Genomic DNA, 27,231 nt, shown 5'->3' on the forward strand with positions numbered 1-27,231 from the left:
AAAGAAATGTCAAAAACATGGTGATGGTGAACTTAACTCGGGAAATCTATCTTCACTCATAGTTTCCTTCCATTCAGGATAATATTGCTTGCACATATGACTAAAGCCCCTTTTAAAAGAATCCCGTAGAAACTCCTCATGGTCATGGCATCACTAATTTCAACCTCAGCATCCTTGTGTTCAACTTCAACAAGCACCAAATCAGCTCTCTACCCTCTCCCCCCCTCTCCTCTAATCCCGTATCATAAAGCACCCAAATTTGGTCTCTCGACATGGATTCCTCAACTGTGTCTTGGTCCTTTCTCTCAATGGAGTGGTTTAAAACATCTGGGTATCTCATTCTCTCCCAATTTCGTTGCTAAAGGTAATTATGCCCTTTTCATCTGGGCTTCCCTTCTTTAAGTTTCTTATGGGTTAATTTGGTTTCGCTTGTTCGTTTTCTGTTGTTTTATTCTTGTTGACATGTGGTGGTGATACAGAGAGGAAAGGAAGGTGTAAGGGTAAGGTGATTCATGCATCTTTGTTCGGTGTTGGGGCTCCTGAGGCTCTGGTTATTGGTGTGGTGGCTTTGCTGGTTTTTGGTCCCAAAGGTCTTGCTGAGGTTAGTTGTGTAACTTATTTGCTGCTTTGCCCCTTTTTAAAGATTTTCTGTAGCAAAAGTCTGGCAATGCTGGAAGTGTTAATGTAACTCTAGATAAGCATCATTTTGTTTCTGTTGTTATCTTATTTTTGCACTTGAAAGTGTTTGCTCATCTCACTCTTTTTAGCAATTCTATGAGACAAGGATTGTTAAATTGCTTGCTACCTATGTTATGGAATTCCGTGCGAATTTTATAATGAGCCAGTAAAGTTAGAAAACCCTATGCCTTTTATTTTCCATCAATTTGAAGATTGATTGGTGCAGCATTAAAAACTAAATCTAGAACCCTGTCCAGGTATCTTGACGACTCTGTAGCACCTTTTGCGTTTCTGTAGCAATGAACTGCCAAGTTTTAGAGTGCATGTTTTATTAATTTTCCTGTTGTCTGAAAAGAAAATATTCTTGTGGTGTCTCCATTGAATTATCTAAATGCAGGTTGCACGCAATCTAGGGAAAACTCTACGTGAATTTCAACCCACAATTAAAGAACTTCAGGTTGGTCATTGAAACTTTAGTTTTAATGGAATTGTTCCTGCCAGTTATTTGTATAATTGTATATAATTGATTCGACCCTTTAAATTTAATATAGGAGGTGTCAAGGGATTTCAAGAGCACCCTTGAGCGAGAGATTGGGCTTGATGAAATTTCAAATCAAACTCAAAACACATATAACTCAAAGATAACAAACACTGCATCAAACCCTTCATCAGCTGGCAGCATTGATATTTCTCCGACTGTGACTGACCCCAGTGAGTGATCTTTTTTAAGTAATAGCTGCTACTTTCCTGTGATACCATTAGTGGTATCAGATTCAGATGGTGATATTTGACTTCTAGTACTTCATACTATACTATTAATTAGTAAATTGACATTTACTTATTTTTACTCCTTTACTGAACTTTTTGGATCTGATAGCATTGGAGCATGAGTAAATACTAGTACGCTTTCTTTAGCATATGCAACTCTTATCAAAGTTGGTATGTCACTGACAGTTGCTAATTGCTATAAACCACAAATGAAGGTTTAAGAATGACATTTCTTCTCAAAGTTTATCAAATATAATTTGAACCTCAATCCTTCTAAATTGTAGAACCAACTATGTTTCCCTGAACAAGTAGCTGAACGTCGTAAGTGGATAAGGTTCAAGAATCGATATCTGGGGTCGAAAAAAGTGATCGTTTAAAACCTTCCTCCAAAGCTGATTTATGCACTTCATTGACAGGAATAACCATGGTTACTTAGGAGGATTGGTTTGAATAGCTTCGGTCATTGTTTTCAATTGACTCAAGTTGTGGTTGTTTTCTTGATTGAATAATCAAGTCACTACAAAATACTGTGGTTTCCGTTTCCCTATATTAACTGTGGCTTCACTACAAGGCTGATGAGAGACATGTCTTCTGTTTAAAAAAATTTAGATGGTGCTCCATCCCCAAACAGAGCTTATACCAGTGAAGAGTACTTGAAAATCACAGAAGAGCAGCTAAAAGCATCTGCTGCTGAACAACAGGGTCTGTCAACCCCTCCAGTAGAAAGTCAGTTGGAACCTGAAACTCAGCTTCGGCCACAAGGTTAGCCATTCTTCCTACTAAGTTTGTTCTCATACATGCATCTCTGTCTTCCCCACCCCCTAGATTTCCTTACATCTTGTATATGAACTCAACTCAGAGCCCGTCAAAGAAACTGCTGGTGCGATGCCTTCCCCAGAAAAGCCAGAAAATGAAGTACAAAACTATTAAGTAACACAGTGGAGAAGAACTGCTGCGGCTGTCCATTTTTTGATGTCGGAGAGGAGACTGCCTAAGCATGAATTAATCAGGTGCTCAAGAACGAGAGCAATGGAGCTCTATCCACTCTTTTTTTGGGTGGCAGAGTGAAACAACAAGAGAGTAGCCTTTAAAAAGTCTATATGAAGAGGATATTGTGACGATTAACAAGTGTATGATTCTTGAATATGTTGTAAAATATGAATTTTTTGTGTTAATGAACCTTTCGGAATTAATTAGGTGCCCTTTTGTTCTGCACCAATGTCATGTTCTTTTCAAGGAGATTACTCCACACTCCATAGTCCATCGTCAGTCTCAAGTCTCACCTATCAAGTGATCGAGGGGCACACGGCCTCTTGAATACTAGACGTGAATGTTCCAAATAAAAGTAGTACTTGATTTGATCCCATACAAGTTGATCTGCCTTTTGTAAGTCTATAGCATGGAGTTTGCAATTGGAAATCAGAGGCTGCGGCCATTCAATTCTATTCAATACATCTGCTTCTCGTATTGTAGTGCCGGATTCTGCAATCAATTCTGTGATGGTAATTATTGCAGTATCCTCACTTGAGCTCTTCTACAAGGCCGTATTTTTTTGCTCTTTTCGCCGTTGCACTTTTTGGCCTAAATCAGGTCTAAGCAAAAAAATGGATTAAAACAAGAAAATTAAAAAAACTAAACCAGAAAAAAAATCGAATAAACATATTAGAAAAAAATGAAAAAAATTCTTTTCGGTTGGGCTTAGTTTTAATTTTCGAAGGCACCAGACTAAACCGGTTCAAAAATCACTAAAAAAACCAGCCCCCTTCACAATCATAAATCACATTCTCGATCTCTAAATCTAAATCAATATCTTCATCTTGCAATCTCTCTTCTCTAAATCAAAGCTGCTCTCCAAGCTCTCTGGTTCTCTCAGTCTCCCGGTCTTAGGTTTACTGATTTTCTCTCTTCATCCTTTTGCAGGGAGTGTTAAGGTGGGCTGAGAAACATTGAGTTATGTGTGCATATATCATAAAAACTTGAACCGTTGAGTGACCATGGTTTTTTTTCCATCAAACCCCTGGTGACTTCTTAGCCACCTTCTCTTGTTAGTTCCTATTACGCTTTTAATTGACTATTATTTCAGGGATGCCCATTTATTAATAGTTGTATCTAAAAGAGAAACAAAAGCGGGTAAAGCTACCTTTTGTCTCCTTGTTGAAGCACCTTCATTAATTGGTTTTTTCTGGTTTTGAACCTTAAATGACCAAACCGAACAAGCAAGAAATAATTGGTTTAAATTGTTTTTGGTTTTAAATCTTATTAAAAAAAAAATTCAAACTGGTTGTTTTATTCCAGTAAAAATCAAACCAAACCAAAAATACTCATTCCTAACCTAAATAGTGCAAGTTTTGTGTGATTTTTCGAGAGTTGTTGAAACGTGAAAGGTCAATTTGTTGAAATACAGCTGAAAATGCTTTTAAAAGTGTATTTGAACCTAAAAATTAATGCTTTTCTTGGACGATGAATTTAGATAATTTTTATAAGATATAAAAACCATTTCAAAACACTTAAAAAAAACATCAAATCAGTTGAAAAGTAACTCATCTTTGTTGCCATCTATTCCTGTCCCTTCTATTGTTGCAACTACAGGGAAAAAAAGAAATAAGAAAAAAGAGAAGCCGATATGGAATTTTCTTTTCATTTACATTAGCTAATTAGCTAGTTGGGGGGGGGGGGGGGGGGGGGATGATTTTTTATGCAAGTGTTTCTTTACAACAAATTCTTAGGTCTGTGGGATTCAAAATCTAGATGATCTCCATTTGCCTGCCCACTATAACCATACATATCAAAGACCTTGTCTTCTGAAGGCATATTCCCACCCTCTCGTCCTCTACAGCCTTCCATTGGTGATGATGCCCAAGGGGCTGGGGTTGAAGGGTTAGCACTAGAGGCCTCTTGGTTTAAACTGAAAGTACTTGGATTCTGAGGAGAATTTCCAGCTGGCCTTCTGTTGGAGGAATTGGCTGCTGTCAGAGAAATAGATACTGATTGCTGCTGCTGCTGCATTTGCTGCTGGTTCTTCATTGGTGACTTAGGGCGTAGAGCCTCTATATCAGGGGTAGTCACAACAAGATGAGGCGCCTCAGGAGGAGGATTTCTTCCACCCCCTCCTTGCCAAACTTTGCCATCCTTGTCAGCAAAATTCCTGATGTACGCCTGAAAGTTACCAAATCTAGGTTTAGCATACCAAAGAGGAACTAGGATGACAAGCATGAACAAAGCATTCATATTAGTGAACAAGTGTCATAACACCAAAAATTGCTATTCCATTAAACAACTTAAGTCTTAGATTGTTGGCCAGCACATTAAGAGAGTCCACGTGAAGGGAAAAAGAGTGTTATGATTAGAAGTAATCATGTTTCTGAATGATACTGTACCTCAGCATTGAAATTTGATGAAGATAATTCTTTACCAGCAGTCAGCCAACCAGATCGAATATTGTGATCTTCGCCAAAGAGCTCAAGCCTTCTGCGGCCTAGAGAGAAATGCTCAATTATCCGATACATGTCTTCAGGCTTTTGAGTTGAACCTGCAGTTCCATTGACATAAAACACATTAATATGTCTCATAGCATCACCCATTTTAAGGTGACGCTTTACAACATACTTGTAAATTTCCAGCTGAAGGAAGCATGAATTGTAAATGTCAGATAACAAATAAAACAAGAACAAAAAATGAGGAAAGAATGCATGCATAACAAAATCCTTTATTATATTTTGAGAACAGACAGACAGCTAGCAGTAAAACAGAAAGTTATGCAGCAGCTCTTCAATTTCTAATCTAGATCATTCACAAACCAAACACAAGTGTAGTTATGTGGACTCATACCAACCAGAGCCAAAAATTTCAACGAGGAAATACACTGACCATAAGGAGGTTCCTCAGCAATAATTACATCAGTATCAATGTTAGCATGGATGATGTGACCATCAGTGCTGCGGCGAACAGTTCCTTTTATACCCATCAAGCAGTGTTCCTTCATTTCAATGACAAGGCAATAAACAGTCAAGGAAAAAAATTAATGAACTTGTGAGAAGTCAAATTCGGGGAAAGTTGCCCACTTTTACAATGCAGAAGAAAAATCAAACACCAACCTTCGAATGCTGAAACAAAGTATGGGAATCATGTCGGAGCCCTGGAGTTGCGTTGCTTTTGTTGGTCTTCACCCAACAAATATCTTCGCATCTCCGAAATCCCCACTGCAGTGATGGAAAACTAAATTAAATTATATAAATTACAGATTATTTTACAGCAGATGATATGGGTGGAGCCAAAAAGAAAAGGCCAAGCAATTGTCAAATTCAAATCTGACAGAACAACTGATTTAACAGAACATATATGAGGAGCCAAAAATGAATGGGTAAGCCATTGTCAAATTCTAAATCTAATGGCTCAATACCTTCTTTAAACAGCGGCGGCCTTGCTCAAGACCAACACCATCACCCACCCAGAGGAAGATAAAAGAAGGCGTATCTGCTATTGCCTGTAACCACATGGGGAAAAAACCCTTTAGACAAGTCAAGAGAAATATGAAATATAACATCTATTTATAAAAGAACAATGCAGCTTATATCTACACTTTGAACATTAGCAACTGATGGCCCTGGGTACCAATATGAATAGCCTTTGCATTCCAACTGCACTTCAATGGCATGCAATCACTCTAGCAAGTAGAGCAGTCAATTCTTAATCAAGGTAACAAAAATATAACTACTCATTTTCTATAAAAGGCAACTGCAAGGAAAAGAGAGTTGGAAACAATGTACCTCAATCTTAAGATTTAGTATTTCTTCAAAAGTCCAATACTCCATATGGTCAGCAACACCAGGAGCTCGATGAACATATTCCTCCCATGGAGGGTCCACCAGAATAACATCAAACTTGGTTCCAAAGAACTCTGGAGACAGCTCAAGCTCGTGTAGGTCGCATTTCATGTACATGGGAGGAGAAGCAGATTTAGCCACAATCTCATCCTTTTTCTGTATAAGCTCCCTAAGCTTGGGATAATCCTCTACAACATTGGTCAGCTCTAGCTCTCTGATAAAGTTCTGGGGTCGCATACCAGTATCAACAAAATTCTGTGAGTAATCATTCTGCTCTCCTCTTGAAGGAGCTTTACCTGGAGGACCATTATTTCTAGGAGGAATCCAACCCCCGGCATTTTGATCTGGTGGTGTTCCTCGTCCTACAGGTCCAGAAGCATTAAAACCAGGACCAGGTATGCTTGGAGGCATTCCCCTGCCAGGTCCTGCTTGATTAAAAAACATAGCAGGGTTTGATGGATTTGTTCCCATGTTAGGGGGAAATCTTGGCGTTGTGGGCCCAGGAGGAACAGCAGAGAGAGGAGGGGGGACACCAAGCATATTCATCTCCACACCTCGGGCACCAGCCCAAACAACTGGTGAAGAAAATGGTGGAATGAAGACACCTGGACTAATTGGAGGACATGGAGCAGGTGACATACTAGGAGCGAGAGGCTGAAGTGCTCCGGGTGGTTGCATTCCAAGAGAGCCAAAAGGTGATCCCATTAATGGCAACGGGAGTGTACCCTGTTGGTTATCTCTCCCAGCAGGCCTCCCCCTTCCTCCTCTCCCTACTCTACTTCCTTTTACTCCCTGTGGAGAACCTCTGCCAAAGGAGCCTGGATCCTGGTTTCTATATGGAGTCTGTGAACCACTGCTAGAACTTTGACCACCAACACCGTGACTGGGCATGGCCCCCTTTTGGCCTCTCCCTTTCCCTCCCTGGTACTCAACGTCATCCCTCCAAGAACTCGGATCTCGCAATGGTGCATCATCATCCATATACTTGTCCTTTGAGTCTCCTACAAAAGGTGAGTCATTCCTTCTTGCCCTTTCACCTTGCATGTATGCCCACTCTTCAGTGTTTGGTGCTGATTTTACATCAGACTGCTGACTGACCTCAATCCTCCTAGCAAAGTTGGATCTAGCCTCTGGTCGTCCATGATCAAGCGGGACCTCTATCACATCATAATTATCATTTGAAATCCCAAAATTTGATGACGTTTTCACAGCTTCACCCCTGCTTCGACCATGAGGCCTTTCATTGTCATTCCTTTCACGACCATGTCTTGGCTCCCAGTCTCTTCCACGATCATAAGCAATGTCCCCGTCTTTTGGCTCCCTATCATTACCAGAAGGTTGTCTTCTTTTCCAGTTCTCTTTGGAACTTTCCCGATCCCTATTCCTGTCATTCCAGCTGTCATCCCTGCCTTTTGATCTATCATCCCTGTAGCCATCCTTTTCTTGATCCTTCCGTCTTGTGTCAACATCTCTTTCATACTCTATTTCAGAATGTTGAGATTCTTGATGATGCCTAATGCTCCTCTCGGGAGTCCTGGACCTATTAGACCGCCCTACTTCTCTTGCACTTTTATCTCCCACCCACGTGTTTCCATCTTCTTCTGCATTGGAGGACCTTTCACGGCTTTCAGAAACATCTTTTCTAGTGGGAGTTCTCTGCTCTCTATGCTTCTCAATTTTCTCCCGACCTGATCTATCTTCACGGGTGATAGGACTAGCCCCGTTATCTTCTTTGGCAGCTTCTGACCTGCTTTTACTCTTATTCTTCTCCCTGTCTGCATCAGCTCTTTTGTCATCTCTGTTGCTAGTTTTGGCGCCCTTTTCACTGTTTAAATCCAAACCCCTGCTTTTACTCTCACTAGGTTCGATTCTAGCTCTTCTTTCTTTAGACTCGTGATTGGAATCAGACATCTTTCCACTTATAAAATCAGACTTTTCATGATGATTTTCTTCGGCTTTTCTGTTGGAGTCAGATTCATCCCACCTTCTCCTAGAATTCTTCCCTGTCTCAGCAGAACCGTGACCTTTCTCTCGGCTGCTATCCTTCCTTTCTGAATATCTAGAATCTCTACCCAGTGCCTTTTCAATCTCTCCATCATAGGATCTTTCTTCTCTACTTTTACTTGCCTTACAGGAACTCTCATGCTCCGAGATATTCGATATCATTTTCCTTCTCTCGCTTTCATCAGGGCAACCATGGCCTTTACCAACAGACTTGTCACCTCCACTCTGCTTGTTGTCTAATTCTCCATCCTGATACCAACTGCTCAATTTTTCCAAACTACTTTCCTCCTGTTTTTTCTTCATCTGCTTAGACCGCATCTCTTTTCTCGTCTCATAATCATCTTCATCACTACCCACTTTACTTGACCCACCACCACCTGACCTCTTACGACTATCATTCCTGTCCCCGCCTGAAGTTCTCCTTCTCCCACCCCCATCGAATCCTTCAGCATCCTCCCCATTGGTGGACATCCTAGACTTGATAGACCTGTGTTTCCTCTTATCACTCACATCCCATTCTTCATCATCCCCGCCCCTATCAATCTTCACATCTGAACTATCTTCTACATCCTTTCTTCCATAACTACGACTAGAACGTTCAGGCGATTCCATGGCAATCAATAAAAGAACTATTCAAGGATCAATAAAAAACAGTGACAACGAGATTAAAAGAGTTGAAATTTACAAATTAAACAAACTCTATAAAACAGAAAATTTCTAGAGGTAATAAAATAGTAAGAAAGGAGCAGGCAAGCGAAGTCAAGTCCAGTCAAGGGGGTCCAGTTGAATAATAATAAAAAAATCAAAACTTTGGGATTGCTTCGAAGTTTAATGGCCTAACTGAGAGAAGGAAAAAGAAAAGAAACTATTTTTATTGCAATTGGACAAAGAAAAGAAATTTAGGAGCATTGCGTTCAACTAAATTCAAATAAAAGAAGAAAATTCGAGTTAATAGGAAACCTGATCTGATGATTAGTGGGGAGAAGGGAAGGAAGGTTTTGGATTTTTCTGAAGAAATCAATCAATGAATTAATGCATTGATGAAGCTGAAATAGACAAGGAAACCAGCACCCTGCCCTGCCCCTCTTCCTCTGAGATTGAATTTCTCATTTTAGAGACTGAAGAACAAAAAACAAATTAGGGTTTTTCGTTCTTCGGCAACAGAGACTAGTTTCAAATTGCTGCTTCCACCTTTGACATTTGCATGCCTGGGCCGTGCCAGGTACAGTATGAGCTGGGAAGTCCGAATGGGCCTTCTTCTTTAGCTCGAGCCCATATCAGGTACAGTTTGCATCGCAGCCCCTGAACTAATAATATGTTTTCTTCAATCGGTTCAGTTTAATTATGTTGTTAATCTTGATCTGAACCCACATATCATATCATGTTATGAAGAATGCATGTATAGTTAGAATTAACAGATTGTATGATAACATTGGAATTGAAACATGGACACATTATATGCCATGTCATGGTAGCATGACAAGGCATGAGCGGGGAGCCACCTCTACATGCCATAGCATTCAATGCCATGTATAGATGGACATAGTCACATGAGCGTGGGGATGGGGATGGTCGGTAGAGACGGATGACGGATCCATTATTATATAATCAGTAGAAATTAATATTGATAGCATACATACATAACTAGTGGCTGCTGAAGTTCTTGTATTAGCTATGCGAGGCTGATGGGCATTAAATTGCCATTCTATGGAGACTTGATCGGGTTAATCTAAGATAGCATAATAGATATATAATCTGCATAATAAGAAGTAAGTCATTCAGCTTAATTCATCAAATTCACAATACATAATGAGATCAAAATAATATAACAAAAAAAAATCACAAAGTCAAATTAAAAAAAAAACTAATGTTGAATAATAGAATCAAAAAGAAAAATAAGTTTTTAAAAAATATCAATTTGCATTAACTTTTCAAACGTGTGACTTTGGTTACCAGACCAAAAACATTATACATAAAAAAACACAAAACTCAATTCTCAACAAATCAAACATTAGATGATGAAATTGAATAAAAAACAATCAAATAAAAGGATTAAAAAAATAGTAATTAAAATAGAAGGCAATCATATTTTTTTTTTAATTAAAGCGTGAAATTGAAATAAAAATAACTCTAACAAAATAACAATAAAATTAAAAGAACGAAGATCAAATTAAAAAAATAATATATCATATATTTAGATTAAGAGATAAAATTTAAAGTTAATAAAAACTATATAAGATAGCTAAGAAGATAAATAAAAAATCAAAAGAATGAAGATCAAAGTGGAAAAACAACATATGATAAATTAGAATTGAAAAATAAAATTAAAAAAATAATCAAAACTCTACAAAAGAGCCAAGTATAAAAATTAAAAATTAAAAAAATAATTAAATTTAAAGAAAAATAATATTAAGAGATTGCTTTGAAAATTTAAGGATAAAAAATGAAGAAGAATAGAGAAAAAAAAAAAAAAGTCGTCAGTGCTACAATAAACATTCATCGATAATATGTATTGTCTAGGGATGGGAGGCTAAAGAAATGCCACACGTGACTCTTGAAGATTGTGGCCAAACAGGATAGCAATTTTTTTTTTTAAAAAAAATTATTATAATTTCTGACCAACCTACCTCCTATTCCACTTAATAATAACGAAAAAATAAAGGTGCTAAAAAGACAAACTAATCTTAGACCAAAGGCAAGGTTTTTTTTAAAAAAATTTAAAGGCAATAAAGTAAATTAATTGTACTTCCAGAAGGAAAAACCTGAAATTGTCTACAAGCGCCGAGTTTTTTTTTCTTTTTCTGGAAAGACATTTTTGTAGTTTAAATCCTCGTAAAAAGGAGGAAGAAGATCCTCCTACTACCATCAGGCATGCATTGTTTTTACCATTCTTATCCTTCAACAAATACATTTTTGAGTCATGATCTACAGTGTGATCTGCATTGTTTTTACCCTTCCTCTTTTAGTTTAATTTGTTGTGTACACACACACTCACAGTCACTCACTCATAAACTTTGATTTACAGATTGGGTGGTAGAAAAACAATCATTAGTTGTTAAGCATGCATCTTAATTTCAACGCCAATATCACATCACGAGGATGCCCAAAAATATAAATTAATACACACATGTAGAAACATTGATATATAACTAACACCAGCACTCCCCTCACGAGCTTCCTAGCACTTAATTGGCAAACCAGGCATCATCAAACCACCTCCAAGCTCTCTTTACAAGTACATGGGCCACCCCGGCCCGACAACATTTCCAGAGAGAACTCACGGGACGGGACAGTAGTGCTCTTCAAGCAACAGAGATTTTGATCAGTTCTTTGGACGACATTAACGACATTACTGGGACATTCTAATCTGTAACGAGTAAATTATTATTATGCATGAATGAATGAATGGATGTTATCCAAGAACTAGCAAAACTCCTCTTATGCATGCGTCCAGATATTATCCCATTCAATTAACCTCCGCAACAAACTCCTTGTCCTCCTCCAACCTCTCCATAGCTCCAGCTTCCAAGCTTATCTCCGCATCAATACTCCTTCCACCACTCTTCCCTCGATACAGATACACCATCCCATCGAACCTGTTATTGATTCCACTCCTCACCGTCTCTGGCTTTCCCCACCCAAAATCCACCTCATAAACTGGAAACCTTGGCGAGCTCCCAACAGAGACACAGTTAACACCCGCATCTTTGAACTGAAATATCTTTGGTGACCTTTCAAACTGCCTGTTACGCTCTTCAATGGCTTTAGAATCGTGCATCTCAATGGCTTTTTGTATCATGGAAGCTCCAAACTCAGGTGGGTTCATCGACAGCAACCCGACAGCGGTCACCGTGTATACGGCCTGAATTAGGTTACCAAAGTAACTTTCCGGCATTGGCGGGTCGACCCTTTTGCGGCAGTCAGCGAAGACAGTGAAGACCGTGTGGTCTTCAGGCTTAAGCTGACGCGCTTGTGTTACATGGCGCCACATATGGACAGCAAGTGCTTGAAAAGTCGAGAATGGTTTTGAGCCGTCGGATGGTGGGTTTGAGTTGACTTTTGACTTGATCTTGTCAATTGCTGATTCAGAGAATTTGAAGACTCGCTCTCTGAGTGGCGGATCAACAGGCTTAGCGTGAGCAGTGCCGTTGGATGATGTATTTTGTGCGTCCTGATCTGGCGGTGGTGGGTGTAGCTTTACTTTAGTGTTTCTCACTTTGGTGCGGTCCAGGAAAGGCAAGACAGTGACTGAAGGCAGCCCACTGCAAATCTGGGCCCATGAACTCATAAAGTGCCACGTGGAGGTCCCATCAATGATGGCATGGTTGAAGGCCAACCCCATTGCTAGTCCATCTTCCAGCTTGGTTAGCTGCAAGCAATATTTAGCAGCATCCTCCAGAAATTAACTCTTTTTAAGCTAAAATATTTAGCTCACACTACATACGAATATATATATATATATATATATATATATATATATATATATATATAGAGAGAGAGAGAGAGAGAGAGAGAGAGAGAGAGAGGATAGGGTTCTAATCGGGTTATGTGAAAACAAATTCATATATAAATGTACACAACGTAGTTGGAACATTAACTATGGAATCGTATCTTAAAATTATTTCTTCTTAAATCAAATTTAATAGTGTCATTTTTTTCGGGTCAAATTGCATTTTTGAAAATTATTTTTTAGTTTTAAATTAATTTATTTTATGATTTTGAATTATTTTAACATGATATTAAAAATAAATTTTAAAAAATAAAAATATATTATTTTAATATATTTTTAAATAAAAAAACCACCACACAACAATTTAAAACAAAACGAAAGAGTCCAAACTCAACCCTTTTTGCGTAAGTTCATGTTCTGCTTGCCTCCTGCATTCTGCAGGTATCTACCAAATTAGATTAACATATTCTTAATTAGTAGCCAAAATTAAGAGAAGGCATCTACTTAATTACATGTATAAATCAATGTCTTACAAAGTTGTAATTAAATGGGGTATGCTTCTGACGAAAAAAGAAAATGTTACGAAATGTTACCTGCATCGACAATAATGGTCTGTGGAGTCCCTCAGAGTTCAAGATCCCATTGTAAGGTATGAGCTCCTTCAACGTGGAGGTACCCAGCTCAACAGCTAGATCCTCCACACTGATCCACTCAGCACTGGCCTCCACCACCTCAACACCCTCCATATCATCGTCATATTCTACACTGAGCACCCCTTCTTCATCTCTTGCTAGTTTCCCGGCCAGTTGGTAGAAATCCTCCAAGACAGCTCCAAGCCCATCCTTCAGCTTCCCTACCATGTCCTCATACTCATTTCCCTTGTAAACTAACAACTTCTGGTTGTAGTGAAATGCAATGTATGGAAGATCAAAGGTCACCAATCGACATTCCCTTCTTCCTAGTTTTTTGCTGGGCTTGACATGGGATTTGCCAGTTATTTTCACCTTCATGATCTCCTCCTCCTTATATTCTGCCTCGGGGGCCATTGCTGATTGTTGATGGTATTCAGGAGTGTGCCTAATTAAAGCTGAGAAAGAAGCTTGTACTTCAGGACCTACACAAGACAGACAGATAATCTGTGTGGTTATGGAAAGCTAAAGAGAGAGACAAGGGATACTTATAGAAGATGTGATTCTGGTGTGGTTGGGAGTCATTAATGGATTTCATGGGAGCGGTTGTGTCCCATTAATATTTGGGATTTGATCAGACAGACTGTTAGTTAGGGAAAAACTTGATGAGATCGGTAAGATAGAGGTTCTCTCTCCTTACAAATATTAATTGCCTGTTGCAAATTTATGAATGCCAACATAAATCACCTCAAAATTTGTTTTCTCTAGCTAGCTAGTGCCCTGTACACACACCAGTCTATATGTGGGGCTGTAAGAACTTGGACCCAGGGCTTCAAGTGTTTGCACCATGCATGCATGGATGCTATGGATATAGAGGCAGCATATATACATGGATATGCTATGAAAGTGTTCATGTTCCCAGAGAAAACAGACCTCGAAGGAAAAAAGTAGTTTCGATACAAATCTTACAGGCAGCCCCGGCCCTCATAGACCAGCAATTAATCAGGTCCGGGCTGCACATGTCGTCCAGGTGATCAATAAATTTGAAGAGATTAAGTGCGGGCAGGATGATCGATGTCGTTCCAATGGATGCACATTTCCTTCCTTGTCGGCAAATTAGGTTGGGGATTTTACGTTGAATTTTATGAGGATGACCATCGAGATCAAGTCGAGGACTTCTCGCAGTACAATTTAGAAGTTCACACATATATACGACCCTTACTCTTAGCAAGGACCGGCCAATTATGCGACCGACGGGAATGAGGTTTCTAGATGAATAATGATTGCGGAGATGATGGGCTAAATGAGAGCTTTTTTAAGTTTAAATTAATGTATATTAAATTACATTTAATTTTATTAATAAAAATAATGAGATTTAAGCTATAAAAACTCAGCCTAAAAATGTAAGATCTAAAGGGAGGACACAAGAATAATTTCATCAGGAACATGAGAATCAAATCAATTTAAAGCACTGTATGAGAGGGGGGGCTGGCTGGCAATGACATGATTGAAAAGGTTCCATCGATGCAGGTAGAAGAAACCCCACATCGAGCTAGCTCCTACCTACGCATGCGGAGATTAATTATTTAAGGCAATTAAAGCAATGACTTTAATTCCAAGCAATAAATGATTCACCTCCTAAATAAATTATTTACTAGAAAAGAAAGAAAGAAAGAAAGTTGCAAGGAAGGGCTTCTATTCCAGCTTGATGCTGCCACTTCAATAAACATCCATCAACGACACTTTCATGTACATGACGGCTGCATGCATGTGACAATTTATCACAGTCCGTCAACGTGTGGAGCCAGGGAGAATTGACTGCATCCAGAATCTCTGTTCCAAGGCTTCGTTGCTAAAGCTCTAGCTTGCATTCATTCATCTTGTTGAATCGCCTCACCACTCCTTCACCGATAACACCATGCCACCAATTACCCCCTCTTCGCCTCCTCTCTCAAGTTTCATCTTCCAATTTCTTTTCCTTTCTCTTTTTCTGAAAAAACAAATCCATCCTTCAAGTTTCTTCTCTTCGTTTCCTATATCGTAACGCGCACAAAAAAAAAGAAAAAACTAGTTTATTTCTAATTCAACGTCTTACCTTTGATTAGATTAGATTAATATATTAATTAAGTTTGTAAATAGACCTACATAAACACGGGGTTTGTAATTTGCTTCTATTTTTCTTTGGGAATAGAAACTATCGTGGCTTTATTTCAATAGAAAGTCTTTTCTATATATTCATACATAAATAAACATCTAAAAAATATTATAAGAACATAAATAACTTATAACATAAAATGAGCCAAAAATATATTAAAAATAAAAAATTAACCTGAATTGATAAAACTTCTCAAGCTCAAATCTGTTAATTATTACAGATAAAATGAAAGCCAAAAAACAACCTAATTAAACCTATATCATCGAATGAAACCTTTTGACATCAAAATTGATTTCTTTTCATGGTTAAAATTGTTGTCAACTGATCATTTTTTTTTTGTCACCGTTCTCAAACGAGTTTCTCTCTACTCTCTTTAACCAAGAGACTAGAAATAAAAAGAATGAATTTTTAGACCAAAATAATAATTATCGTTAATATAAGGTTAGCTATATATTTTCTTAATATGTAATTTCTTCTAATTAAGATATAAAAGGGTACGAATGAAGAAATAAAGTTAGTTTTCATCGTCGCTTAGTGCTGGAGGCTCAAACAACTTACAACCTTTGTGGTATAAGTATTAAGAACACTTACCACACCTTTTCATTCATTGTGATTTTGCTTGGAATATTTGGATGAGAATTCTATCTTGGTGGGGAATTAGTGGATGTTTCTGTAGGTGTTTTGATGACAAGTTATATCAATGGTCTGCAATAGTTACTGAAAATTTTAAAAAAAAAAACTTGGAAGTTTTTATCAAAATACACAACCTGAAATATATGACTAGATCAAAATAATATTGTTTTTTAAGAAGTACTGTAGATCTTGATTCCTACTTTATCTTGATTCTTCGCTATCTATTTTATTAGCTGAAATTTTATAATTATCAGTTCGTATATTTGAGATTTAATATTTTAATCAGTGTAGATAATATTAATTTTTTGACAAACCAACATAAGATTTACTAATATTTTGATTTAATTTGTCTATTTTTCTTTTTCGGATGTAAGTTTTCTCATCTTTTTTTTTTATGGCTATTGCCTAAATAACCAAGTTTTTATTAAAAATCGATCATTATAAAAAAGAAAAGAAAAGAAAAAAAGATGCTGTGGATCTTCACATGGTTGGCTTATATTTGTAGAAAAGAATTATGGAATTGCTCTTTAATTTCAACCGCTTCAATGCAGGTTTCATTCGCCTCCCTCCTGTCAGGAGAACTTATCTTCATAATTCAGGGATTGAGATTGACATCAATTGTCCACTTCCTTATGTCAGGATGAGCACGAGCTGGTTGTAGCAATCTTCGGTGATTATTATTGGCTGTCCTCTTTCAAGTCCGGTCATAAATCGTGGAAGCATGCATGCATGTACAAGGGAGAGGTCTACCCCTCTCAGATGTTATTTACTACAAATGTGTGCTATATGCTGTGGATAACAGGAGCCAAGTTGTGTCCCTTGATAATATAAAGATATCAACGGTTCTAATGATGCCAAGTGTCAGAAGATTAGCAATTAATATTGTTAGCATTCTGTTAGTAATGTTTGTTAGTAAAAGAGAATCTGTTAGCATTATATTGAGTGTAAAAGAAAGCATATTCTCCGTCTAGTATCTTCCAATACTGCATATATAAAGTGAGAAATAGTAATGTAAACAGCCAAGCAAAAGCAATAATGCAACAGTGCATGAATTTCGTCTTCTGCTTCTCTGTATAAACAAATTCATTCTCTGTTCTTCTTCCTTTCTACACTCTGCTCTTTCTTCATTTCTGTTTCATTTCTATATAAATATCACTGTCTATCAGATACTTCAGAACCGAATTCGAAACTAAAGATGGTTACACTCGAGATGACATGCGTGGGCGAGGAATACGTACGTATCTTGTAGAGTCATTGAAGGGAGAGTTGCTATTTGTTAAGAGGATTTTGAAAAAGAAATTAAAGATGACGAGTTTCAGGATGTTACCTCAAAGTTTGAGGTCTTTAAACTTATAGTACCAGATTCTTTAAACAACAGTCATCAACAAAGATCGTTGAGATAGAGAGCTTCTAAGGTGATGATGCAATATTCGTGTGACAACTATTCCATGTCGGTTTCGGCTTTAGACTTCCCTGGATGCCTACCAAACTCTATTTACTTCACTGATGATTACATTCTCCTCTGGCGTTGTGAACCTTTTGGACCTCGTGACATTGGCGTTTTCAACATGGAGGATGGAAGTATTCGATTACATTACACTCCAAACATTGCCCGCAAGGACTAGCCGCCACCGTGCCAACACCAAACATTTAACACCTATAATCTATTTGTCATGTAATGTTATTTGGTTGCGGCTCGTTTTCCCCTATTAATCAACCCGATCATATACTTAGTTTTTTTCTTGTTGTAAATTGATGAAACTGCATTGTATATTGTCAGTTGGTCATGAAAATTTTATTGATGGGAGTAGAATTACACAAGGTAGAGTGTTTAGAACATTATGGTAGGCATTGGACGTGCAATAAATATTGAGTGTTTGCAGCGGATGATTAATAGGAAAAGTCAGGCGGCAAAGCAGCCATCTTGCAGGGTGCTAATTAAGAGACAATTGGAGATACTCCTGTAAAGACCACAACTCTTCTGTTTTCAAGTTTTGAATATTATATGATATAATTCTATTTTTTTCAACTTCTGTTTGCTTAAGATAAGCACCACAATTATCCTATTGTGAATTTTCTTTATATATATACATCAGTAATGGAATCATCCCTTTAATTAAGCTTGTAAACAGTTCTTTCTTAATTTATTGCTTGAAACATGGTATTAGAGCCATCTATGGCTATCCTCTCATGCTTCCCGATCAACTGCCTTCATATTTCTCAACCCCTCCCCTCCAGAAATTACTAACAAGACAACGTCTGTACTAGCTGGAGCCAAATCCAGCATATGCCGAGTGGTTTTAGAAGGATCAAAAGCTGCTGTCATGGCTTCTGGCTTCTATCCCTGTGGAGGCTCTTACGTACGTTGTGGAACTCAAGAGCTCTTATGAGGTATGGCAGATCCTTGAAAGATCTTTTGGTTATGTTTCTGAAAATAGACTTTTGCAACTTCATATTCAGCTACAAGAATTAACCATTGATGATGAGTCTGTAGCTCAATTTCTTTAAGAAGCAAAATATATTGCTGATGAGTTAAAGGTCTCTGGACACCCTTTGACTCCTCGAAGTTCAAAGCAACAATTTATAAGAATCTTGGTTTTGAATATATATATATATATATATATGTAATTGCGGACTATCGGTCCAAGGAAAACTGGTTTCCCTTTTTGATCTCCACGGACAATCGCTGGCTCATGAAATTCTTCTCAACAGTTAAAAACACAAGAAACCTTCTGCTAGTATGATTCAGAAATCCAACACCCCCCCCCCCCCAATCTCAGCAGTCCTCTAATGCTGGTAGTTGCTCTTTTATGAACTATTCTGCAGGCAGCAATTATTCTGATGGTTCCAACATGTCTTAACAGCAGCTCCGTGTAAGAGACGCTATGAATGTCGGCGTCCCAACAGGTCTTATAAAAGCACTCTTTCAATTCTGCACCACTGCATGTCTCCTAATAAAGGGGAAGGAGCAAATGGGTGAGAACATGCATTAATTTAAAATTGAAGGATGTCACCCTCGTTTTTTAAGCTGATCACATGCAACCGAACCGGTCTAAAAGGTGGTTGGAGGTGTTTTTTACATAGATATCCAATCAACTGTTGTGCATGCATGTGAAGTGAAGTGGAAACACATGCTGCATCATAAGGAATGAGTTCTGGTTTTGAAATAATATTTTCCTGGAATCTTATATCATCACTAAGAAAAATTCCGTGTCAAGGCATTTTCTTAAATTATGTGATCATGGTTGTGATCGAAGCAGGGATTAATTTTCTTATTTGATGCACCAAAGCATGATTTATAAGCACTGTATCAGGTTGTTTTGACAAAGTTGGCTAAATAGAGTAATACAACGCTCTAAATTTCAATGTGATCAAGTGTTGATATCCATCTAGTAATAGTTTGAAGATTGATCAGATTCCTAAACCGCAAAATATGAACAAATTAAGGTGCAGAATCCAAAGGGTTTAATAGCTCTTATGTCTACACACATAATAGCTTGCGATATTGTCACTGCTATGCTTTAGTGTGAAGCTATGAGAATCAAAATGAAGCATAGGAGAGCTTTTGCATGTGATAGTTGAAGCTCAATAAAACTGTTGAGTGGCCAAAATGAGAAAAGTACGTAGATGCTGATATATATTGTTAAAGCTGGTAGGTGGGCTGTGATTCTCTCCCGAGCGTGAAAGGGTGGCTACGTACACAACGATGCCCTCTGCAATAAAAAACAGCATAATATTATCAGACGAATAGTATTGCATGGATCAATGCAAATCAATTATCTGATTTTGACTGAAGAACCATTGCAGCTTGTGATGAGCTTTTTGGTTGTTTGAACTGTTCTCTTCCTCTTTTTCATGAGAGTAATAATTAAGCGGTAAATCATCATATATCCTTGAGGGGCCTTTTTGTTGTGTTATTTTGTTGACTTAGTCTTAATTGTTGCTGCTGTTTTTGGTTAATAATGTCCTGATTTTTTGGACTTCACTTTAGATTTGATTTCTTTGTAATCATTTGACCACGTCTTTAGTGGTTCTGTTATTTCCGATATTCCTGCTATGTAAAGGCTGATATAAAGCCTCAGTTTTTCAACTGCAATAATACAGTCTCTTGCTTTTAACAATTATTTGTGTAGTTAAGAGCTTACGAAACTGACATTTGGTATCAGAGCCTCAACACATAGGGGGCTTGATTGAGAGTTTTGTTTGGAATTGCAATTCCTAAACAAGAGAGGAGTGAAACACCTGGTGAGTAAAACACTAGAGCAGGAGTGAAACACAAGAGAAAGAGTGAAACACCAAATTGAGATAAGAACGAGAAGTCTGAGATGGCTACAGATAAATATGTTCAAGCAGCCATTCCTCAGTTTGATGGTCACTATGACCACTGGGCTATGCGTATGGAGAATCTTCTTCGTTCAAAAGAGTACTGGGATTTGATAGAAATAGGAGTTTCTTCAGCTGCATAAGATGGAGTTGTGCTAACCGAGGCACAAAAACAACTCCAAATCAAAGATTTAAAGGTAAAGAACTATCTGTTTTAGTCCATTGATCGCACTATCATGAAGACTATCCTTGATAAAGGAAGTGCTAAGAGCATATGGGACTCTATGAGGCAGAAATATCAGGGATCAACACGAGTCAAAAGAGCTCAATTGCAAGCTTTAAGAAGAGAATTTGAGGTGCTGCAAATGAAGGAAGGGGAGAAAGTGGACAAGTACTTTGCTCGAACATTAACGATTGTAAATAAGATGAAAGTTCATGGTGAGATGATGGAGCAAGTCATGATCATTGAGAAAATTTTACGATCAATGACTTTCAGATTTGACTATATGGTATGTTCAGTAAAAGAGTCTAACGATTTGAGCCAACTTACCACAGATGAACTTCAAAGCAACTTACTTGTTCATGAACAAAGATTGAATCATCATTTTCAAAATGATGAACAAGCTCTGAATGTTTCATATGAAGGAGGCAAAAATAGAGGTGGTCGAAGTACATTTCGGGGTCGTGGGAAAGGCAGAGGCAGACATGGATTCAACAAAGCACTTGTGGAGTGCTACAAGTGTCACAAGCTAGGACACTTTCAATATGAATGTCCTAGCTGAGAAAAAAGAGCTCATTATGCTGAAATAAATGAAGAAGAAATGTTGCTGATGGCTCAAACAGAACTTACCAACTCTAAAGAAACAATGTGGTTTCTTGATTCAGGCTGCAGCAATCATATGACTGGTGATAGGCAGTGGTTCATTCATCTGGATGAGTCTTTTCGGCAAGTTGTAAAGCTTGGCAATGACACCAAAATGGCTGTAATGGGAAAAGGAAACATCAAGCTTCGAATTAATGGTACAAGTCAGATGATTGCTGATGTATTTTACTTACCTGAGCTCAAAAATAATCTTCTTAGTATTGGTCAGCTCCAATAATGCAAACTGGCTATTCTAATGGAACATGGTGAATGCAAAATTTATCATCATGAACAAGGGTTACTTATGAGTACTCAAATGTCTGCTAATCGGATGTTTATTCTTCTGGCTGAAAGAGAAACACGGGTGCAAGCTCAAGTCTCAATTCCTACATGCTTCAAAACCACATCTGAAAATCCAGCTGACCTGTGGCACCGTAGATATAGGCATTTACATTTCAAGGGCTTGAGTACCTTGTCTTGTAAGAAGATGGTGAAAGGCCTACCTCATCTCAGTGAGTCCTCTGCTGTTTGCACAGTATGTATGATAGGAAAGCAACATCGAGAAATCATTCCTAGAAAGAGTATGTGGAGAGTTACACAGAAACTGCAACTCATCCATGCTGACATCTGTGGTCCCATTACACCTGAGTCAAACAGTCATAAGAGGTATATACTCACGTTTACAGATGATTATAGTAGAAAGCTGTGGACTTATTTTTTGAATCTTAAATCAGAAACACTTGCCATGTTCAAAAAATTCAAGAGTCTAGTAGAAAAAGAATCTGTAAATGTTATATGTTGTCTCCGAACTGATCGAGGTGGGGAGTTTACCTCATCTGATTTTAATGAATATTACAGCTCTAATGGTATTGTTAGACAACTCACAGCAGCCTATACCCCACAGCAAAATGGGGTTGCAGAGCGAAAGAACCGGACGATTATGAATATGGTTCGTTGTATGTTAACAGAGAAGCTTGTACCAAAAATATTTTGGCCAGAAGCTGTCAACTAGGCTATTCATTTGCTCAACCGATGTCCTACCTTTGCAGTAAAAGACAAGACACCAGAGGAAGCATGGTCTGGGTTCAAGCCATCAGTGGAATATTTCAAAGTGTTCGGTTGCATTGGTCATGTTCACATTCCTGACAAACACCGGCAGAAACTTGATGATAAAAGCCATCGATGTGTCTTTTTGGGGTTGAGTCAAGAATCTAAAGCTTATAGAATGTATGATCCAGTGTCTACAAGAATTATTGTGAGCAGAGATGTGGTGTTTGAAGAAGATAAGCAATGGAATTGGGGTACTGAAGAAACTGGAAATCAAATTCTTGCGTGGGGTGACAATGCAGAAGCAGAGCAGCAGGTTACAGAAAATGCTCCAGCAGTAGAGCAACCGGTTGACAACAGTAATGAAGATAATGTGCAACCAGTATATGACAATGCAGAAGAAAATGATAATGCAGATGATAATGCAAAAGAAGAGCAGCAGGTTGACACCAGTGCTATTGGTGACAGTTCTAGTGCTACTGATGATAATTCTATTGGGACAATTTCTTCATCCAGCGAAGCCGTTTCCGGTCCAGTTCAAGGGAGAGTTAGAAGGATACCAGCTTACTTGCAGGATTATGTAAGTGGTGAGGGTTATCTGACTTAGATGAAGAAATTAACTTAATGTTGTTTACAACCTCCAATGATCATATATCCTTTGAAGAAGCTGCCAAAAGCCCGAAGTGGAGAGAAGCAATGGATTTGGAAATCAAATCCATTGAGAAGAATGGAACTTGGGAGCTGACTACACTTCCACATGGAGCCAAACAAATTGGAGTAAAATGGGTCTTTAAGACCAAGCTAAATGAGAATGGGAAAATAGATAACTCAAAGCAAGGCTTGTAGCAAAGGGATTCTCACAGAAATTTGGAATTGATTATACTGAAGTCTTTGCACCGGTAGCTCGATGGGATACCATTGGAATGATCCTAGCTCTTGCTGCTTGCAGAGGTTAGGATGTGTATCAGCTCGATGTGAAAAGTGCTTTCTTACATGGAGAGCTGAACGAAGCAGTGTTTATTGAACAACCACAAGGCTATGAAATAAAAGGAGCAGAATACAAGGTTTATAGACTCAAGAAAGCTCTATATGGACTCAAGCAAGCTCCTCGAGCTTAGTACAACAAACTGGAGTCCTATTTCATTAAAGAAGGTTTTGAAAGGTGTCCGAGTGAACATACCTTGTTTACAAAGACAATGGAAGGGAAATGTCTTATTGTAAGTGTATACGTTGATGACCTTATTTTTACAGGAAATAATGTAGAAATGTTTGAAAGGTTCAAGAACTCTATGAAACAAGAGTTTGACATGTCTGATCTTGGGATAATGAAATATTTTCTTGGCGTGGAAGTTGTACAACATAGTGGAGGGATCTTCATCAATCAAAGGAAATATGCTAAGGAGGTGCTTGAAAGATTTGGCATGAGAAACTGCAATCCTGTCAAAAATCCAATTATACCAGGTTTCAAACTTGTAAAAGATGAAGGTGGGGTAAGTGTTGATGCAACAACATATAAGCAAATGGTGGGCAGCCTCATGTATTTGACTGCCACCAGACCAGACTTAGCTTTTGTGGTAAGTTTAATCAGCAGATTCATGGAAAGACCAACTGAGTTACACCAACAAGCTGTAAAGAGAGTTCTTCGGTACATCAAAGGGACAACTGAGTTGGGAATCTCTTACCAAAGAGGTGAAGAAGAAAAATTGGCAGCCTACACGGACAGCAACTATATAGGAGATACTGAAGACCGGAAAAACACATCAGGATATGCATTCTTACTCAGTTCAGGTGTTGTCGCATGGTCTTCAAAGAAACAACCAGTAGTCACTCTTTCCACTACTGAAGCTGAGTTCATAGCTGCTGCCTCTTGCGCATGTCAAAGTATATGGATGCGTAGAATTCTTGATGTGCTTGGTCTTGAACAAAGTAAGTGCACTGATATATTCTATGATAACAGCTCTACTATTGAATTATCAAAAAACCCCGTTATGCACGGAAGAAGCAAGCATATTGATGTTAGATTTTATTTTCTTCGTGACTTAACAATGGATGAAATTGTTAAGTTAGAGTATTGTGGTTCCAAAGATCAGTTAGCAGACATTATGACTAAGCCTTTGACGCTTGAAGTGTTCACAAGATTAAGAGAACTGCTTGGAGTTTGCATGGCACCAAATATAAACTGGTGAAAATTGCAAGTCAGTTTAAAGGAGAGTTTGTTGTGTTCTTTTATTGACTTAGTCTTAACTGTTGCTGCTGTTTTTGGTTAATAATGTCCTGATTCTTTGGACTTCACTTTAGATTTGATTTCTTTGTAATCGTTTGACCACGTCTTTAGTGGTTCTGTTATTTCCGATATTCCTGCTATGTAAAGGCTGATATAAAGCCTCAGTTCTTCAACTGCAATAATACAGTCTCTTGCTTTTAACAATTATTTGTGTAGTTAAGAGCCTACGAAACTAACACTTTTGTCTGGTACAGCGCATATCCTCGGCAGCAACATGTCTATTCAATAAAGAAGAAAATGAGTGAAGGAAGGAACAAGAGTAGCATGTTATTTATTCAATAAAAAGAGAAAGAAAGAAGATACGGTCAAGGATCGAGAGAGGAGATCAGTAGTGCGTGCGTAGAAGATGCATGAGTTAATTTAGGGTTTCTTTCTAAAATGTGTGTACATTTATTTTTAACAGCGGTGAACGAACGTGAAATTCACACCCAGGCCACGAGTCACTAGTCGACTGATGATCAGGAGGTTGCTCAACGTGTGACAATATTTAGGACCATGCATATATACCTAATTGTATGTATTGAATTTACGATCATATCTTAATATATATAAACTTAGCTAGCTAGCCCAAGTGCCTTGACAATGAATAAAAAATAATAATCAAGGTTTATAGGGATTACGTACATTGAATTTTATTGACAAAATCAATCTTAAGATTGATCATATATATTGATATATATATAGTTTTGTCCGTTATTGAGTGGGGCTAGGTAGCCGTTTATTAATCTTCTTGGCTGCGTCTCCCAGCTTTGATCATAGATAGATAACAATAATCGATGGTATATATGCATGTCGTTAATTTTCCCTTGAAAATAAAGTTGTAATGAAACTGCTGGGACCATATATTAATTATTCTAATGGATGACTATATTCTATTATTTTATATATGCCATATATAGAATTAAAATATATAGCGACTTAATTTGTTCTGTTTCGATGACTATATATTGCTAGCTCTTCCTTCATGATGTTAACGAGAGGATGCAAAAAACACATCGATCCTTCGTAATTAGGTTAAATTAATAAAGGGATTCATGCCATATATGTGTGTGTGTGTCTCTTCTCACATAGATCGATCCAAAGCTTATTTATTAGTTTGTTTAAGCATATCCAGAAGCCTTAATTATTCTCTCCTTTTTACTGTGGCCATAGAACAAGATTAACTTAATTATAATTAAGCAACCTTTATATATATATATATATATAAAAGGAAGAAGAAGAAGAAGATAGGGTGCGATTTTCATGCATAATTTGGATACAGTTTTGCGAAAGATTCGATTCCACTTGGCGTTCAAGATAGAGGACTAGTTTAATTTTAGATTTAATTATTGGAATATAAAAAAGACAGAGACTTGTGAGATGAAATGTTCCCCTCCTGACATTTCTAGATTGTAAAAGAAACAGCAACTGATAAAGGGTCCATCTGTCATGCTCACGTGGACCCCTGCTAGCAAAGTTTAGAGATCAGAAATCATCATCTTTTACCGTTCATCACCAGCCACCGGCATCATCATCGTAGGCAAGATCATCCTCGACTTTCTCTGCCACGTCATCAGCAACATGGTCTTCCAAAGCATCAATGCCCTCAGCCAATGCCAGTCCACCTAAGACCCCACCCACCGCACCCACGGCCAATCCTGTCCCCATCCCTCCAAACTTACTTTTCTTCTTCTCCTCCACAACCACAGGTTGCTGCTCTCCATACCCGTAACCCCCATAACCGTAACTCGGCTGCCCGTATGTCGTAGGTGGGGGCGCGCTGTACGGATACCCTGTTGGCGGAGCTGCTGTTGAGTAGTACGGATTTGGCTGCGGTGGTGGTGCGCCATAGGGTGTCGCGTAAGGGTAGTCTCTCGAAGATGACGGAGGAGGAACCCCGTAAGGAGGTTCACGGTAAGCATCAGGAGCACGATAGCGAGGGTCTCTAATGGTGACCTTAACGTCGAGTTTCCCCTGTGGTCTGCCGGAAGGACGCTTGAGCTGGAGAGCGCGGGTGGCTCGTTCTCCGATGTCGACGTCGTCGAGAACGTCAATGAGCTTGAGCTTAGCGGAGCCGATGAGGGGCTTGGTGCCCTCCTCGGAGCCGGCGTGGACGATGTCGATGTGGAGGGTGTGGTCTTCGATGCGACCAGATGGTAAGGGGATGACCAGAGTTTGGTCCCAAAAAGGAGAGGTGTCGCCTTCGTCGTCGACTCGAGTGGAGCATTTGTAGTTGGAGTCAACCCACACGACAGCATATGGCTTCAAAGAGCCATGGCGCCAGTTAACGTTTTTGAGGTCTTTAGCAGAAGAGATGGTGACTTCAACCTCGTATCGAGAAGCCATGATCTGGTCTTTGGGGACTGGAATACTTTGTGCATGCGGCAAGCAGCTAGCGTGGCGGGGATGTATTTATATATAGGTTTCAGTACTCGGACTTTGGACTTGTAGTTGGGGTAAGGAGGTAATTAATGGTCTAGAAAGCCCTTTTGATTTGTTGGCGTTTGCCCATATATATATCCATTCAGCACCAGTGTGGTAATTTTGTATGGTGGGTGAAGGTGATTCCTTAATGCGCATGGCAGTAACGGCTAAG

At 38.5% G+C, this 27,231-nt stretch overlaps 4 protein-coding genes across 6 annotated transcripts; 1 reads left to right on the forward strand and 3 right to left on the reverse strand.

The window, feature by feature from the left end:
• Positions 1-2,642, forward strand: LOC133677998 (sec-independent protein translocase protein TATB, chloroplastic-like). The gene is made up of 6 exons (XM_062100143.1): positions 1-364; positions 480-601; positions 1,076-1,135; positions 1,230-1,389; positions 2,056-2,208; positions 2,306-2,642. The coding sequence occupies exons 1-6, from the start codon at positions 139-141 to the stop codon at positions 2,374-2,376; spliced, it is 792 nt and encodes a 263-aa protein (XP_061956127.1). The 5' UTR covers positions 1-138; the 3' UTR covers positions 2,377-2,642.
• A 1,330-nt stretch (positions 2,643-3,972) lies between these two features.
• Positions 3,973-9,460, reverse strand: LOC133678403 (N6-adenosine-methyltransferase non-catalytic subunit MTB-like). 3 transcript variants are annotated; one of them, XM_062100695.1, is made up of 7 exons: positions 9,234-9,460; positions 6,213-8,862; positions 5,846-5,929; positions 5,541-5,645; positions 5,314-5,422; positions 4,824-4,975; positions 3,973-4,602 (listed from the first exon to the last, which is right to left on the reverse strand). In XM_062100695.1, exons 2-7 carry the CDS (start codon positions 8,742-8,744, stop codon positions 4,156-4,158), a joined length of 3,429 nt encoding a protein of 1,142 aa, XP_061956679.1. In that variant the 5' UTR covers positions 8,745-8,862; positions 9,234-9,460; the 3' UTR covers positions 3,973-4,155. The 3 variants fall into 3 exon arrangements, with proteins under 3 accessions (XP_061956679.1, XP_061956678.1, XP_061956677.1); XM_062100694.1 differs by having other exon boundaries at positions 6,213-8,902; XM_062100693.1 differs by having other exon boundaries at positions 6,213-9,460.
• Positions 9,461-11,321: 1,861 nt separating this feature from the next.
• On the reverse strand, positions 11,322-14,085 carry LOC133678116 (BAHD acyltransferase DCR-like). The gene is made up of 2 exons (XM_062100315.1): positions 13,317-14,085; positions 11,322-12,642 (listed from the first exon to the last, which is right to left on the reverse strand). Exons 1-2 carry the CDS (start codon positions 13,767-13,769, stop codon positions 11,740-11,742), a joined length of 1,356 nt encoding a protein of 451 aa, XP_061956299.1. The 5' UTR covers positions 13,770-14,085; the 3' UTR covers positions 11,322-11,739.
• Positions 14,086-25,961: 11,876 nt separating this feature from the next.
• LOC133677902 (protein SRC2 homolog) lies at positions 25,962-27,120 on the reverse strand. The gene has a single exon (XM_062100038.1). It carries the CDS (start codon positions 26,979-26,981, stop codon positions 26,148-26,150), a length of 834 nt encoding a protein of 277 aa, XP_061956022.1. The 5' UTR covers positions 26,982-27,120; the 3' UTR covers positions 25,962-26,147.
• Positions 27,121-27,231: the final 111 nt, after the last annotated feature.

This window comes from Populus nigra, chromosome 18 (assembly GCF_951802175.1).
Source record: "Populus nigra chromosome 18, ddPopNigr1.1, whole genome shotgun sequence".
NCBI classification, from domain to species: Eukaryota; Viridiplantae; Streptophyta; class Magnoliopsida; order Malpighiales; family Salicaceae; genus Populus; species Populus nigra.

Bases quoted from the DNA above. Each gene is read 5' to 3' on its own strand.
- LOC133677998 (XM_062100143.1), top strand. From the start codon at position 139: ATGGTCATGGCATCACTAATTTCAACCTCAGCATCCTTGTGTTCAACT. The intron at 365-479 runs GTAATTATGCCC...GTGGTGATACAG, and splicing joins TCCCAATTTCGTTGCTAAAG to AGAGGAAAGGAAGGTGTAAG. The intron at 602-1,075 runs GTTAGTTGTGTA...ATCTAAATGCAG, and splicing joins GTCCCAAAGGTCTTGCTGAG to GTTGCACGCAATCTAGGGAA.
- LOC133678403 (XM_062100694.1), bottom strand. From the start codon at position 8,885: ATGGAATCGCCTGAACGTTCTAGTCGTAGTTATGGAAGAAAGGATGTA. The intron at 5,930-6,212 runs GTACATTGTTTC...ATGTGGTTACAG, and splicing joins TACTAAATCTTAAGATTGAG to GCAATAGCAGATACGCCTTC. The intron at 4,603-4,823 runs GTACAGTATCAT...GGTAACTTTCAG, and splicing joins CATCAAATTTCAATGCTGAG to GCGTACATCAGGAATTTTGC.
- LOC133678116 (XM_062100315.1), bottom strand. From the start codon at position 13,769: ATGGCCCCCGAGGCAGAATATAAGGAGGAGGAGATCATGAAGGTGAAA. The intron at 12,643-13,316 runs GTAACATTTCGT...TATTGCTTGCAG, and splicing joins GACCATTATTGTCGATGCAG to CTAACCAAGCTGGAAGATGG.
- LOC133677902 (XM_062100038.1), bottom strand. From the start codon at position 26,981: ATGGCTTCTCGATACGAGGTTGAAGTCACCATCTCTTCTGCTAAAGAC.